At 36.1% G+C, this 13,842-nt stretch overlaps 1 protein-coding gene across 1 annotated transcript in view; it reads left to right on the forward strand.

The window, feature by feature from the left end:
* Positions 1–13,842, forward strand: part of MALRD1 (MAM and LDL receptor class A domain containing 1) — a 295,191-nt gene that overhangs the window by 27,299 nt on the left and 254,050 nt on the right. The window contains exons 8-9 of the mRNA XM_010562756.1: positions 3,850–3,942; positions 6,170–6,377. Of these exons, the coding sequence (XP_010561058.1) occupies positions 3,850–3,942; positions 6,170–6,377 (301 nt within the window). The remainder of the gene's footprint in view (positions 1–3,849; positions 3,943–6,169; positions 6,378–13,842) is intronic.

Consider the following 13,842-nt stretch of genomic DNA (forward strand, 5'->3'; position numbering starts at 1 on the left):
CTCACTTTCTAATTCTCTAGCTGCTTACAAGATTTTTGTTAGCAATCTGTTCCAGTGTCTTATGAGTTGTCAACTTTCAGCTGATCAGCTATAATTGCATAGTCTGTATTTTTCCCTTAACTGTAATGTATATCCTTTGTTCTCCCAGTTCTCTAGTTTCCCACACATTCTCCTCGGGTTCTCAGAGTTAGTTGTTGATAGTCAGATATTCCTTCCATTATGCAACCTTTCCTGTTTCCCTTCTAGTTTCAGTACTTCTGGCTTATATATATTTGTAATATTGTTCTATTCTAGTCTGTGTTTGCATTCACATTTGGCAATATTAACTGTCTTACTAACATAAAATATTAACAGTATTGTCTATTAACTGTCTGATAAATTTTCAACTTTTCTGTGAAAACTGAAACCAAAGAAGGTAATGTTAACTTCAGTTTATCATTTGCCATTCATTACTTGCTCTTTCCTCCCATTAAGTAATGGGCTTATACTTCCTTTTACCTTAATCTTTACATCTTGTATGGCTTACAAAACAGATGGAGATTAAACAACAAAAGATAATTTCAACTGGTATTTGTATGTGCAGGCATATTTGTACCCCAATGCACTAAAATTTCTGTAAGTTGTCGTGGTTTAACCCCAGCCAGCAACTAAGCACCACGCAGCCGCTCACTCACTCCCCCCCCCCCAGTGGGATGGGGGAGAAAATCAGGAAAAGAAGTAAAACTCGTGGGTTGAGATAAGAACGGTTTAATAGAATATAAAAAAAGAAACCAATAATGATAACACTAATAAAGTGACAGCAGTAATGACAAAAGGATTGGAATGTACAAATAATGCACAGTGCAATTGCTCACAACCTGCTCATTGACGCCCAGTTAATCCCTAAGCGACGATCCCCCGGCCCCCACTCCCCCCAGTTTATATACTGGACATGACGTCACATGGTATGGAACACCCCTTTGGCCAGTTTGGGTCAGGTGCCCTGGCTGTGTCCTGTGCCAACTTCTCGTGCCCCTCCAGCCTTCTCGCTGGCTGGGCATGAGAAGCTGAAAAATCCTTGACTTTATTCTAAACACTACTGAGCAACAACTGAAAACATCAGTGTTATCAACATTCTTTGCATACTGAACTCAAAACATAGCACCGTACCAGCTACTAGGAAGATAATCCACTCTATCCCAGCTGAAACCTAGCTGAAAGGACAAAGTGTTCAGCAACACTTTCAAAAACCATGCAAGTACACTCCTCTGCAGAAGTTAAAGGGGATCCATTAATCATTGTGGGGGAACAAATAAGCATTTGTTCCAAATTACTCTCTGAAATGAGAGAGGCAGGGACAAAATGATGAGTGCAGTTGCACAGCAGTGAATGTATTTGTAGAGAAATGTCAAAAATAATAAAAAAAGTTGTATTTTATAAATGGAGTTGATAAGAAAAAGTCACGATTGTCTCTTCCTTCAAATCTGAGTAGCATTATCTCAAAAAAAAAAAACACCATTGCAGGAAAAAGGAACAATTCTTGCCCATTTTAGCTTTACAAAAAATTGTTTATAGATCATAATATATCAGAGTAAGGGGAATAGAGTGAAGGTATTTTGAGCAACTGCTCCCCTGCATCACCAAAATAAATCTTGAGGGAAAGTACTGGAAAAGCAATACATTCAACATTTTAAAAGAAGGCTAGAGACACAAGGAATATGCTAGAAGGGTTAACCCATTTGTACCAAAGAGGTAAAAGAATCTGACAAGCAGGATGAATGCTACAGAGAAAACACTGTGAGGAAGGGAAATAGCATTATTAGCTTATTAGAGCTGTATAAAACAAGAGGGTAACGTCTGTTGCATGGAAGAAAAGCCAGTTTAAAAAGTTGTTGCATCTGAAGTGATTTACAACTTTCAGTGTAAAAAACAGCCCTAGAAGGTCTGGCTACTGGCACATACACAGAAAACTCAAGTTTACTGCTACAAGTTTTTTTTTGTTAAAATAAATTTGGGAGAAAGATGGTCATGGGGATGGGTATCTAAGCTGTTAATTGAATGTGAACAAAATTACAGTATCTAGATGCATCCAATCAAATAAACAGCAAATGTAAAGTGTTCCCACAAGGTTTATAAATGTGTTTGGAGGGTTTGTATATGCATGTATGGGGAATACATTAACTAAAATATTTATAAAAACAGACACTTAACCACAGGCTATGGTTTTATCCTGCCATGCAGTATGGTCCTAGCATATCATCCTTTTCTGTGTCTTACATGGGGCTATTGTAGGTTAATAACATTAATAGATTTTCTTTGGAAGCTAAATTATTTAGTAAAATGAAGCAAGTTTTATACAGAATGAAGTGTCCTCACTGTTGAAAGACTTCTGCTGACTATCTATGACATGAACAAGTTGACGAATACTTCTATCCTACACTGATGCAGAAACTCACAGCTGACTTTTATTTCTGAAATCAAGTATGTCATGTGGTTTATCCAAATTTGACCTCTTTTGTCATTTAGTGTTTGGAATTAGGGTATTGGCTTGGGCCTGTCTTGCAGTTTCCAAAACTGATCTTTGAACACATATTCAATAGAGATTTATTCTTCCAGCTTTGTTGATATGTCATAACAGTTGAAGCCTTGGTAGGAAAAGAGCATAAGTAATTGGCGACTCATCACAAATCCATATCAGTGTTGTTCTGCTGGCTCAGACCTCTCGGTCTGTCAAGCAGTAGACAGCATCTTCTTCCTCTTTTTTATATTGCAAGACAGGAAAAAAGATAACTGTCCTTGTCTACACTATTGATAACATTTCACATACCTATCATATCCCCTTTTATTCATCTCCTGTAAGGTAAACTGTTTCTATCCTTTCAATTTCTCTCTGTACAGGAGACTTTCCATTTCTCCTATCCTGCTTCACATCTTTTTCTGAACTGCCTCTAATTCTGTAATATCCTCTGTGGAAAAGGTATGACCAGTATTTTGCACAGTATCCTAAAAGGGGTCTCACTGTTGATACTTGTAATGGTAAGTCTATTTGTTATGTGTAGCCTATATTATCTTCTCCTGTATTTTTTCTGTCTTTCTGGTTTTGTTCTATTTTAGGGCTGATTCTTGAAAAGACTTTCTTTAGGGATGTGGAGTTCACATTGCTACATTTCTTTTCTTTATACTGGCCTCAGCATGTTCCAGTTAGGATTATGACCAGAAGCAGAATAAGCATGAGCTGGTTTTGTCAGATTATTGAATGAAAAGGGCTCGGAGTGCTTCCATAAAGGGAGCCTTACCATATTGGGCACTCTTGCTGTTATCCTTAGGAGGTGAAAATGGGGACTGAGGTAACTCAGAACATGACTAGGGCTTGTTACATAGTACTCTGCTTGCCTGCTTTACAGATTTAAAAAAAAAAAAAAGTTTTTAGTGCAGTTGATTGGGTAACTTTGACAGACCCTAAATTCAGTTCTAAGAAAACTAAATTTAATTATAACACAATGTAATATAAGCAGTTATTTATGAAAAAGAAACTAATGTAGAGAGCACCATGGAAACATACTGTTAAATTCAGCAGCAACATGGCTTAATTTACATATTAATTCACTTTAATTCTACTAAGCCAACTCTTGATAATTACATTATTAACCTGTTTAATCACAGTAAACATGTCTTGTTTCCTCTCTTTCCCATAGAGCTCAGTGCAAAGATTGCAAAAGAGCATGTGAAGCTCTATTTCCTTACATAGAGCAACTTTGTATGTAGTGGTAGTTTGGCTAGGATATGAAAAGATCGAGGACAAAAAATGGCCTTGAAAATTTATAGAGGAACAAAAATTAGCTTTATAATGTCATATTCTACATTTTACAGGAGGAACATGTCTTGTGGGAAACCAACATCATGACTAAGAAGGAATGGGTCAAAGTGGATATACAGCTACCAACAAGGCTAGAAAAATTAAAGGTATGAATGAAAAAGGCACATGCTCAATTTTTTGAAGATGCTTTACCTTATTGTTTATAAAGCTCCTATGAAACTTAAAAAATTATGAAAATGATACATATTCTGAAGGTCTTGCTGTTCTTCATTGCTTCAATGTGGGTAAAGCTCTGGTTATAGCTCAACAAAACATCTACACAAACATCACGTGTTGAAGCTGCTGGTCTTTAATAACATGCAAGAAAATAAATATAAATCTCACCACATTTTAGTTAGCCATCCAAGTCCATCTCAAGTGTTGCCAAGTCATTTAAATGTAAATGCTATTAAGTGAGATGATGTGAATGATTTTTGTGGGATTTTAGTGAAATTATGTAAACCAGTAATTGTTAAACTGGTAATTGGAAGAGAATATCTTCTCCCTGAATTTTCAGGCATAGAGAAGAACACAAAGTTGCAACTACTTAATTCTTAAATAAGTTTACAAGTTTCTATTTTAAGTAATTTTACATTTACATTTATTTTTCATAATTGTGTAAATAACCATCATATTTTACTCTCTCAACAATCAGCTGAAAATGTAATCCGTGTGAAAGGACAAAAACTAAGCCTGCTGCTGGAATTGACGTTTTGACATATATTAGAATGAATGCATTTCAGCAAGTTAGTAGGTTATAAGTACCTGTTGTTGCTGGTCTCTCTTTTTCCTCCACAAGGACAGGTGTGGATAAACAACCAGATGGGTAATAATACTATCTGTAGTATCTAAAAAAAACAAAACTAAAAGGCTGCTGAGGTTGTATGCATACATGTAGAAAGCCAAAACTATGCATTCTTGTACAAAGACAGCAAGGATCACTTGTACTTAGGGGAGGAAAGATACTATCTTGAACTATATGACTATGTAATGTTTTCAGCGTAGCATTCTGCTGTTTGAACTGATAGAGAATGGAGAATATTTGTTATTTTGAAGAAATTTTCTCTGGTGGAAGATAACGACGTATATAATTCTTATTTCGTAGAAGGAAAAATGCCTCTTGAGATTTCACTCCAACCTAATTCCCAGGCTTTTTGGAGTGTGTTAGACCCTTCTGCTTATGCCCCAAATCACGCCTGTTCTAGTTTCCTTCTGTTTTGGTGGATACTCTTGTCCAGCTTTCCTTCCACTGTGCTTCCTCCCTCTTGCACATGACTACTTTCTGAGACTCGTGCTCTGGTCATGTCCCAGTCTGTCAAAACCCACAACTCTATTTTTGATTTGTGCCTCCAACTTCCGCTCTTGTCTCTCGGTGCTTTCTTTCATTGCTATCTTCATCTTCCTGATGAATCCAAGCTTGCTTCCTCCTGTTTGCTGTTTTAGCTCAGGTAAAAGAAACTTGGAGAGCACAAGTGGGGTAATCTCCTTGCTTTGAGAACAAGCAGAGCTGGGCTCCACAGTGCCTAGGAGCAAAAGATGTTCTTCTGAAACTTCAGTGCTCTAAATCAGCTTGTGCAAAATCTGGTCAGCACAAGGGAACTCAGAGAGACAAATGCTCCATGAATCTCTATGTCTAAGTCAATAGCAGTAAAATAAGCAGGGCCAGGGAACAGGCCCAAAATTGGTATGTGATAGTCCATATAACTAAAACATTAACATGGTCCCTAGCAAAGTTTTGACCCAAGAAAATTGGCCATCTCCCAGGCAGTGCCTGGAACAGTTCAAGGGTTACCAGCAGGCAGGGACCAATCCCACTGCATAGACTGGATGCAGCCATGTTATCTTAAGTGATGAAACAGGTATCAGTTGTTAAGCTATGCTGTGCCAACTGGTGTCTGAGGGTCATCCCTAGCCCATTTTATTCACCTGTGAGTGTAACTGAAAATTTTTCTCTTGGGCATCCGCAAAATGAGGTTCTGAAGAGACTTCAGAGCAGAAGATGGAGTCTTTAGGATATTACATTTCAGGTCACTCTTCTAAAACACACAGGCACTGCAACTTTTTAGCCAATGGAGTTTTTCTTTAAAATAGGCTTTTACTTACCTTCATTCTTGGAATTTGTCAAACTGTTGTAGCTGAAAATTTTCAGAGATTTCAACCTGAGATAGTCATACAAAATTTTCAGTTTCTGATTTAAAATCTGTCATGGTTTTGTAATGGAAAGTATGCAGTGCTTTTTACACGTAGAACATTACTGTTTTCTGAAAAAAAAAAAAAAATCAGTTTCTCTCTGTTCTCTGTTAATATAAATATTTTAATTGTAACAATCCACAGCTGATGTTTAAAGGAACACTCCAGAGCAGGGCAAGTTTCATTTGTCTGAATAACATCCAGCTTTTGGACACTACACCATCAGAGCCACCAGGTTTCTGCTCCTTAGAAGAATTCACCTGCACTGATGGGCAATCCACGGAGCCTGGATCAGCCTGTGACTCTCACCCAGATTGTTCTGATGGCAGCGATGAGGATCCAGCAGCCTGCTGTAAGTCAATTGCATTGCACAGGACACTGTGCTCAAGAGTACCGCAAAACCTAAAGAGGTCTATCCAACAAAAGGCTAGAAAACTTATTATTTACATGTTTCTTTCCCCCAGAATATATAATGATGTACAGGCTATGACAATGCTAAATAAATAATAAATGCTATGTTCATAGCATTTTCCGCCATGCATTTTTATTCTGCCCATTGCTTTCTATTTTTCTGTCTGGCCTTAGCAGTATGTTTTGGGTCCAAATAGTAATTTTTTAAAGTATCTGTAGAAATGCAACATGTCACATATTTTTGCTTAAATGTATTCCCGGTGTACAACATTTATAACTTCTACTTCCCTAATTTGAGAGGTACTGAAATCTGCCTTGGGATTTGTTGTTTGAGTGCTTTTCTACTTTAGATTATCTGTGAGTTACTGTCAGAAAATGCATTAGGTGACATGATATTTGCATGGTGATACAAATCACCATACAAATTGGCTACAATTCAGAAACTAGATCTTACTCATGATATTTTCAATTGAAGGCAACTTTGCTTAGAAGCCAGAGTTTCTACTGTACAATCAAGAGTAAAAGAAAATAATTAAAATTACAGGAAGATGTCCATGATAATTCTGAAACATTTTAGATCTCTATGTGAAAGTAGCTTTAGAGACCCTATTACTTCTAAAATGAATATGATACAGTGTACATCTATACGTATGTTTGCTTGTGGTAGTAACACTTAAATGTGTGTTGCACATGAAAATATGCATATATTTAAGATATTGGTAATGATATATATTGCTGCTGAGAGGTGCGAATTAAAATTCTGTGTGTCACTCAAGATAGCAGGTTGAAGAATAGTTATAATGTTTTATTTTTTAATTTCTTGAGAAGACGTTAGGAACTATTGGTGACTACGAGCTTTTTTTTTTTTTTTTTTAACTTGCAGCCTGAAACTTTAATCTTTTCAATTACTTAACCATGCAGGAGCTATCTCTGAAACAAGTAATATGTGCAGATGTTGAAATAACATTTTAAATAGGAAGGTTTATACTGTTTTATCTCTGTGTGGAATCTAAGCCAATGTTAAAGTCTGTAGGGCCTCCCTCTCTGAGATCTGTTTTCCTTTTTTACAAGACTTGACCCTGTGCTGCTAGCTCTGTGTGCTCGCTGGTAGGAGTGCAGAGAGTCCTCTCACACTCTTTAGGAGGAGGAATGGAATGGAAGTGAATAATACTTTATAAATTGGACTTTATTTCTCAGTGATTTAGTGTTCCCACTTCAGTAACAATGTGAGGGAATTGTGGTGAATAATGACTGGGAATATAGAGCAATAATTTTAAGGTTTAAAAGGAGGATGAAAATAATTGTCACAGTTGAAGGGTAGCTGTTAATAGTACTACACAAAGTGAAAATAAAGATAACTCTAAACACAGGCAATTATATTCTGCATGCAGTGCATTATACTTTCTTATTTTATTTTTACCCCTGGGCCTCAGACGCCAGACATTGGCATTGGGCAACCAAAAGATTAACAAATAACCTAGATATAGTCAGTATTTTAGAGTTAAAGAAAGATTACAGTGGACTCTCTCTTGAGAATATTGCTTCTGTCATGTTCATGTGGATGGGTCAGAAAAACTGGAGAGTGGGCAGAAGAAAGAAAAGTCAGAACGGTGTGGGGGTCTCAGTACCATCCTTTGTGGCATCTCCAGAACTAGGGTGCTGGGGCAAGGACTGACAGAGGCCCAGCCAGTGCAAAACCCTCTTCAATAGCTCTGCCTAGTGCTCTACTGTCTGCTGCTGCCTCTGCAGATAACTTTGGTTTACCACGTGGCACTGATTCTCTACTAGCTCCTAGTGTATTTCAATTTAAAGAAAATACCACTCTCAGCTGAACCTGGGACATAGGGATTGTGTGCTTCACTTTGTGTCGAGGCATTCGCAGGTTGAAGATGTATCATTTTGTTGGAGTAGTGCACAAAAGTATACTCATCCTCCCAAAAAAGGGTGAAAAAAGGTTCTTTTCTAAAATATAAGTAACCCATAGCAGTTCCATGTTGCTTTGACTACTGGCTGAGAAGAAAGAAAAAAAAAAAAAGCCATCTTTAAAATAACAATAACTGTTTTTAAAGTTGGTCCATTTTAATGGCTAATATTGTCTTGGACACTTCACACACTCCTTCTCAGGAAAGAGGACGCTAAATGTGGAATTTAGCTCTTCAGCAGTTTGGTCGGCTTAGAAGATTCATCTTTCTGACACTTTCTGCAGTCTTGAACAAAAGAGAAGGGAAAGGGAAAATCATCCTTTATTTCTGTCCTTTGTTCTTTTCCTCCCATTATGTACATTTTCCACATGATCTTGAAATTGTCCTCCGTGATATTTAGAGTACACTAGATTTATTTACATTAATTTTCAGTAAAAATCCCTATCTGGTACAATAATGCATATTTTAGCCTCTATTCTTTTAGATGTTTTAGCACCTATCCTCGGACTCATCCTCAGTAGTTTCCTTTGATGAAGTACTCTCATGTACTGAAAGAGCTGACAGATGTCCATACTGAATGAAAGCAAAGGCAGACAGCTGATACTTAGCAATGTGAAGGATTTCCTTCTTTGTGGATTTTCTTTGCTTTGTTATAATGGGGAAAGAAAAATAATGTTTCAATTTGCTTATGTTAACTTGGCATGAATGGTCTTATAATAACACAATTTATTACAAGAACAAATACATATATGATTTACAATGCTTCTTAAACTTTCTGTTTAATCTCTGCCCATTTATATAAATATATATTTAAGTATATGAGACTTAAAAGTCTCAAAAATTTAGGAAATTGTGTAGGAAACACTTATGCACATGATTAACCACCTTTATTTGAGTAGTTTTGTTGAAATCAAGGAATCTAATGAAGTGACAAATTATGAAATTAATGTTTTTAGTATTAAATTCTACATTTTCATTATGTCTTATTTGACATCACTTATCTGAGATCACTTCTAAATTTCTTATTTCACAGTGACTGACAATAAATTATCAAAACCTAGTTCATATATTCAAAACAGAGAAAGCGAGATACAGTACTTAAATAATTTGAAGGATTAAAAAGACCCCTTTTATGCTGATGCCTTTTCTTTATTTCCTACCTAATATAAAGAAAGTTTTTCACTGAATGTCATGCCAAATAACAAATATTTCAAGCACTATACTTACTCTTATTATACATTATTTATATGTAACAGACACAATAAGGATAAAAACGTCACAAATGAATCAGCAGCTAGCAATCCTAGCAACTTGGCAAGAAGTCTAGGAAGTGCTTGCTATTTTCAAGTGATATCACAGTTTGACACAGTAGTGTTTCTGGAAATTGCCTACTCATCAGCATTCATGTAGATTCAAAATGATTGCAGGGTGGGACATCCTACAGCTGTTTCTGATAGAACATCACCTTCCATTTAGCCTAATTAGAATCTTCCTTAAAACACCTGTCTAACTCTTCTGGTTTTAATTTTGCATCTCTAGTACTAGCTTAAATATTCCCAGCCTTTCATAGGATTTGCATAATTTATGAACAGAAAATATGTAGAATGAAGGAAACCTGTATAATTTTAAAGCTGTGCACTTTTTACTGCATTTCATTTACAGTATAGCAATTTACAATTGCAAATCCTTGAAACCTTTTACAGCAGATGAAAACATATGTAAATCATTATATTACCATTCAACTTTAAAGTAGAAAGAACATTTTTTAGTCTGAAATGTTTGTTTTACTACACGTTTATGTGTTTCCTGTGACACACTAATTGTCTGGAATTGTCAGGATCTGTCCATCAATCTTGTATGTTCATGTGGAGAAAAAGAAGCTGCACCCGTATTATTTTCACAGACTTCTTCATTGCTTATGAACACTGTATAGCATTGCCTTTGTGTTTCACCAGAACAGTTAACTCAAAGTGAGTGTACCTCTGAGACCCAAGGTCGACATGAGATTCTCTTAACACCACCGGTCTCTTAACCCTAAGCAAGGTAACCGAGCAGTTTCAGGAGATGAGGCCATCTCACCTAAGGGAGGAGCGTGTTATGAAAGATCTGTCTAATGACTTATGACATGTGAAAGTTCAGGCTAGATGACCTATGGCCATCTGCGATCTTTCTGCATGAATCCTTTAACAAATTCTAGATAATCACAAACTGGTAGGGAATGTGCACAGATAGTCAGTAAGATGGTATATGCGTAACCCTTCCCTTTCCCAGAACACATGAAATGTTAGCCAGAAATGACAAAATATTAATGACAAAGTAATCGCACAGAAGTGCTTTGGTAGCTGATCATACAGACAGTTTATACCCCAAATTCCATAGGAGTTGGGGTGCTGCCACACCGAGAGAGGGCAGCAGCTCTCCTCGTTCAATACTGTTAGTCAGGGAAACACCAACCTGATGGAGGGACAAGCTGTGTGTCCCCATTTGTGTTCATTTGATTGAGTTGCCAGAGTAGGATTGAAAAGCTTTGTCCACTTGAAGGCTACAAAGTTGAAGCAATGTTAATTGGCTGGTAACCCAGCCCAGCTGACAGGACTGCTTTGTTTTTCCCTCAGGAGGATCAAGAGGAGCTGGGATAGGTAGAGCAAGCTAGCCAAAGAAAAAACATTTCCATCTAACCTCCCAGTGCTCTTGGAATATGTGCTTTGTTTCCTGCTTCTTTTTTTAAAAAACATGTAGAAAAATGGTTCATATTAATTGAAAAATCTTTCCAGTGTATTTTATGGCTTTAGTAAGCTTCACTTATTTCTTGAAATTTGAGGAGATGTGTTAGGGGAACATTTTTTTTCTCCTGGTTACATCCCAGAGTCATTGTTTTTGCAGAACTGGTATAATAATTTACTTCTTGACTAGTTGAGATATACTGATATACCCACGTGAAAAGGAAAAAAAAAGATTATTTTTCAAATTTGGCTTGTTATTTAAATGAGTGCAGGTTGTTGTTTCCTTTCTCATTTCCTTTTTGTTTTGCTGAATTATAAAATAGATGAATATCCAAAAATGAGAATTAACTAGTTTTGCTTTTGTAATGTGGAAAATCTTTCTGCAGTTTGAATCTAGTGAAATCTTTGCAGTGAAATAAAAACCATAAGCTCTGACGGTAAGAGGTGCAGTAGGAAAGGACATAATATACCAGAAATATGCTTTATGTCTGTTTAACTTGCATAACTGCAGTATGAATCCTCAAAAAACATAGGTTGTGCAGTCACTTATTTTCTAACTGTGGATAGTGAAACATTCCCTATAATCAGTTGAAGGTTCAACTAAAAACTTAGAAAAATCCTGTGAATAATAAAAATTATGCACTGTTTTGACTGGAAAGGAGCATCTCAAAGTTTATTAATGTTTGAGCAATGAAAAAATATACTGAGAAACTGTCTCACTTGCATTTGGGTTTCAGCCAAAGCACAGAACTTTTTTTTTCAAGCTTGATTAAACATTCACAAGCATCCCTTAAGTTTTTAGAATTAAGTAGGGATAAAATTTAAGTCAAACTGTTAACTCAGATGATTCAGTTTCGCTCACATTTATAGGCTAGCTGTTCCCTAACATATTAATACTTTTAAAAATGAAGTATCACTTCTAGAAACTACATATGGTGGAACACTTGAGCTTGAGAAATTACTCTGGCCCAGTGTCTCTGCACAACTGGATGTTTATATAGATCTTGTCATTTTTAAATGACAGGTGCAATGAAAAAAAAATAGTAACATCTAAATCACAGTCAACATTATCACATTTAGTGAACTGGAGCTGCATTTTTTTATTGCCCACTTCCCCCCCCCCCCCAAACCTAAAAATCACACTACCATGAATGTTCTTCCTACCTTTATAATTGTGTTCAGACTTGAATAAAGTTCAAAAAAATGACTGGGCAAAATAATTTAATTTGGAATTGCATGGTTTTGTGTGTGCATGTCTTTTTTTTTTTTTTTTTCCCCACTGCTTGTATATTCAACCTAAAAGATGATGTTAATACATTTCTTTCTAAATCCATAGTGTTAGAAGAAATTGTACTAGTAGCTACCAATGTAAGAAATAATGATTACACCAGACTCCTCTCTTCCTGTTGACCATCAAAGGTAGTGATGGGCTCTGTCTGATCATAGCCTTGCTGCTTTGTCAATTCTTTTAGTATCTGATTTCCAAATGCAGCTACAACAGTCAGTTTTCACTATGAGCCCGTGAAAAACCCTGAGCCTGCTATTGAGCCACATTAAATGACAACAGATCTGGTGTCATTGGTACATGAAAGATGTTGTTCTTCATATTGTGATAACAATTCTTCTCATGGTCCTAAGTACCTCTAGTTAAAAGAAAATAGTTAAAAAAAATAATCCCATGCTAAATACCTTATTCAGCTGTAAAATACTAATCATTAGTACCATTTTGTTTTCTCTTTCATATTTAAACCATTGTTTTAACTTTAGCCTGGCATTTTACTTCCAGGATCAGGTTTTTAGTTGCTTAGTATACAACAGAGTAAGTTCTTTGTGTCTCTGTGGTCATATATTGATCTCTTTTGGGATATTACTATGCAGCCACTGCAGTCAGCTTCTTACACAGAAGACCTTTACCAGGGTTTAGGGAGGCCAGAGGAAAGAGATGTTTAAGTAAAGAATGTTTGCTTTTTTGTGCCACATTGGTTCTCTCAAGACTACTTAGCTGAGGAAAGCACAATGCCTAGACGTAGTATTAATTACCATACAGCAAAACAGCTTAGTCTTGCATATCAATTTGCATATTCTACCTTAATGTATTAGCAATTGAAGTCTAATTAACAAGGTACCTTGTCAAAAGCATGAGAATTCTGTAATTAAATAAGTTAACCAAGTTTCGTGTTTAACTAATATACTGCACTAAACAGAAAAGCATGCTCCATTGAATTTTAATGTATATAGTGAATCCAGATAAGAGGTACCGATATCTGTGATTTATTTTGTACCTTAAGATTTAACTGCTCAGATAACCTCTTTATATCAGGAAGACCTTTACTATGGAGCTCTACTGCCATGGTACTTCAGCAAAGATGCATTTCATTTTGGTTTTGTACAATCTGAAAATTCGAGTAATATGTATAACCATATCTGAGGCTGATATGATAGGATAAATGTGCCATGAAGTCTAGAAAGTGCCAAGTACAGTTCAAAAGTAATGTTTACAACTGTGATAAGTGACCCAAAGAGCTAACTGTAGTGCTTTGTGAAGCTGTTCTGGACTCGGAAAGAAGACTCTCAGATTATACTATTTTCTTATCAAAATAATTAATTGCACTCAAGAAATGGAAAAATGTATGATACTGTTACAGTTTAAGTTGGTCTAATCCATACTGACTGAGAAAATGGTCTTTTACTTGGCAATAAAAATTTCTAGGAGACCTAAATAATTCATAAATTTAAATCTCATTTTCAAAAACAAATTAAG

This window comes from Haliaeetus leucocephalus, unplaced genomic scaffold (assembly GCF_000737465.1).
Source record: "Haliaeetus leucocephalus isolate CR32 unplaced genomic scaffold, Haliaeetus_leucocephalus-4.0 Scaffold0, whole genome shotgun sequence".
Classification (NCBI taxonomy): Eukaryota; Metazoa; Chordata; class Aves; order Accipitriformes; family Accipitridae; genus Haliaeetus; species Haliaeetus leucocephalus.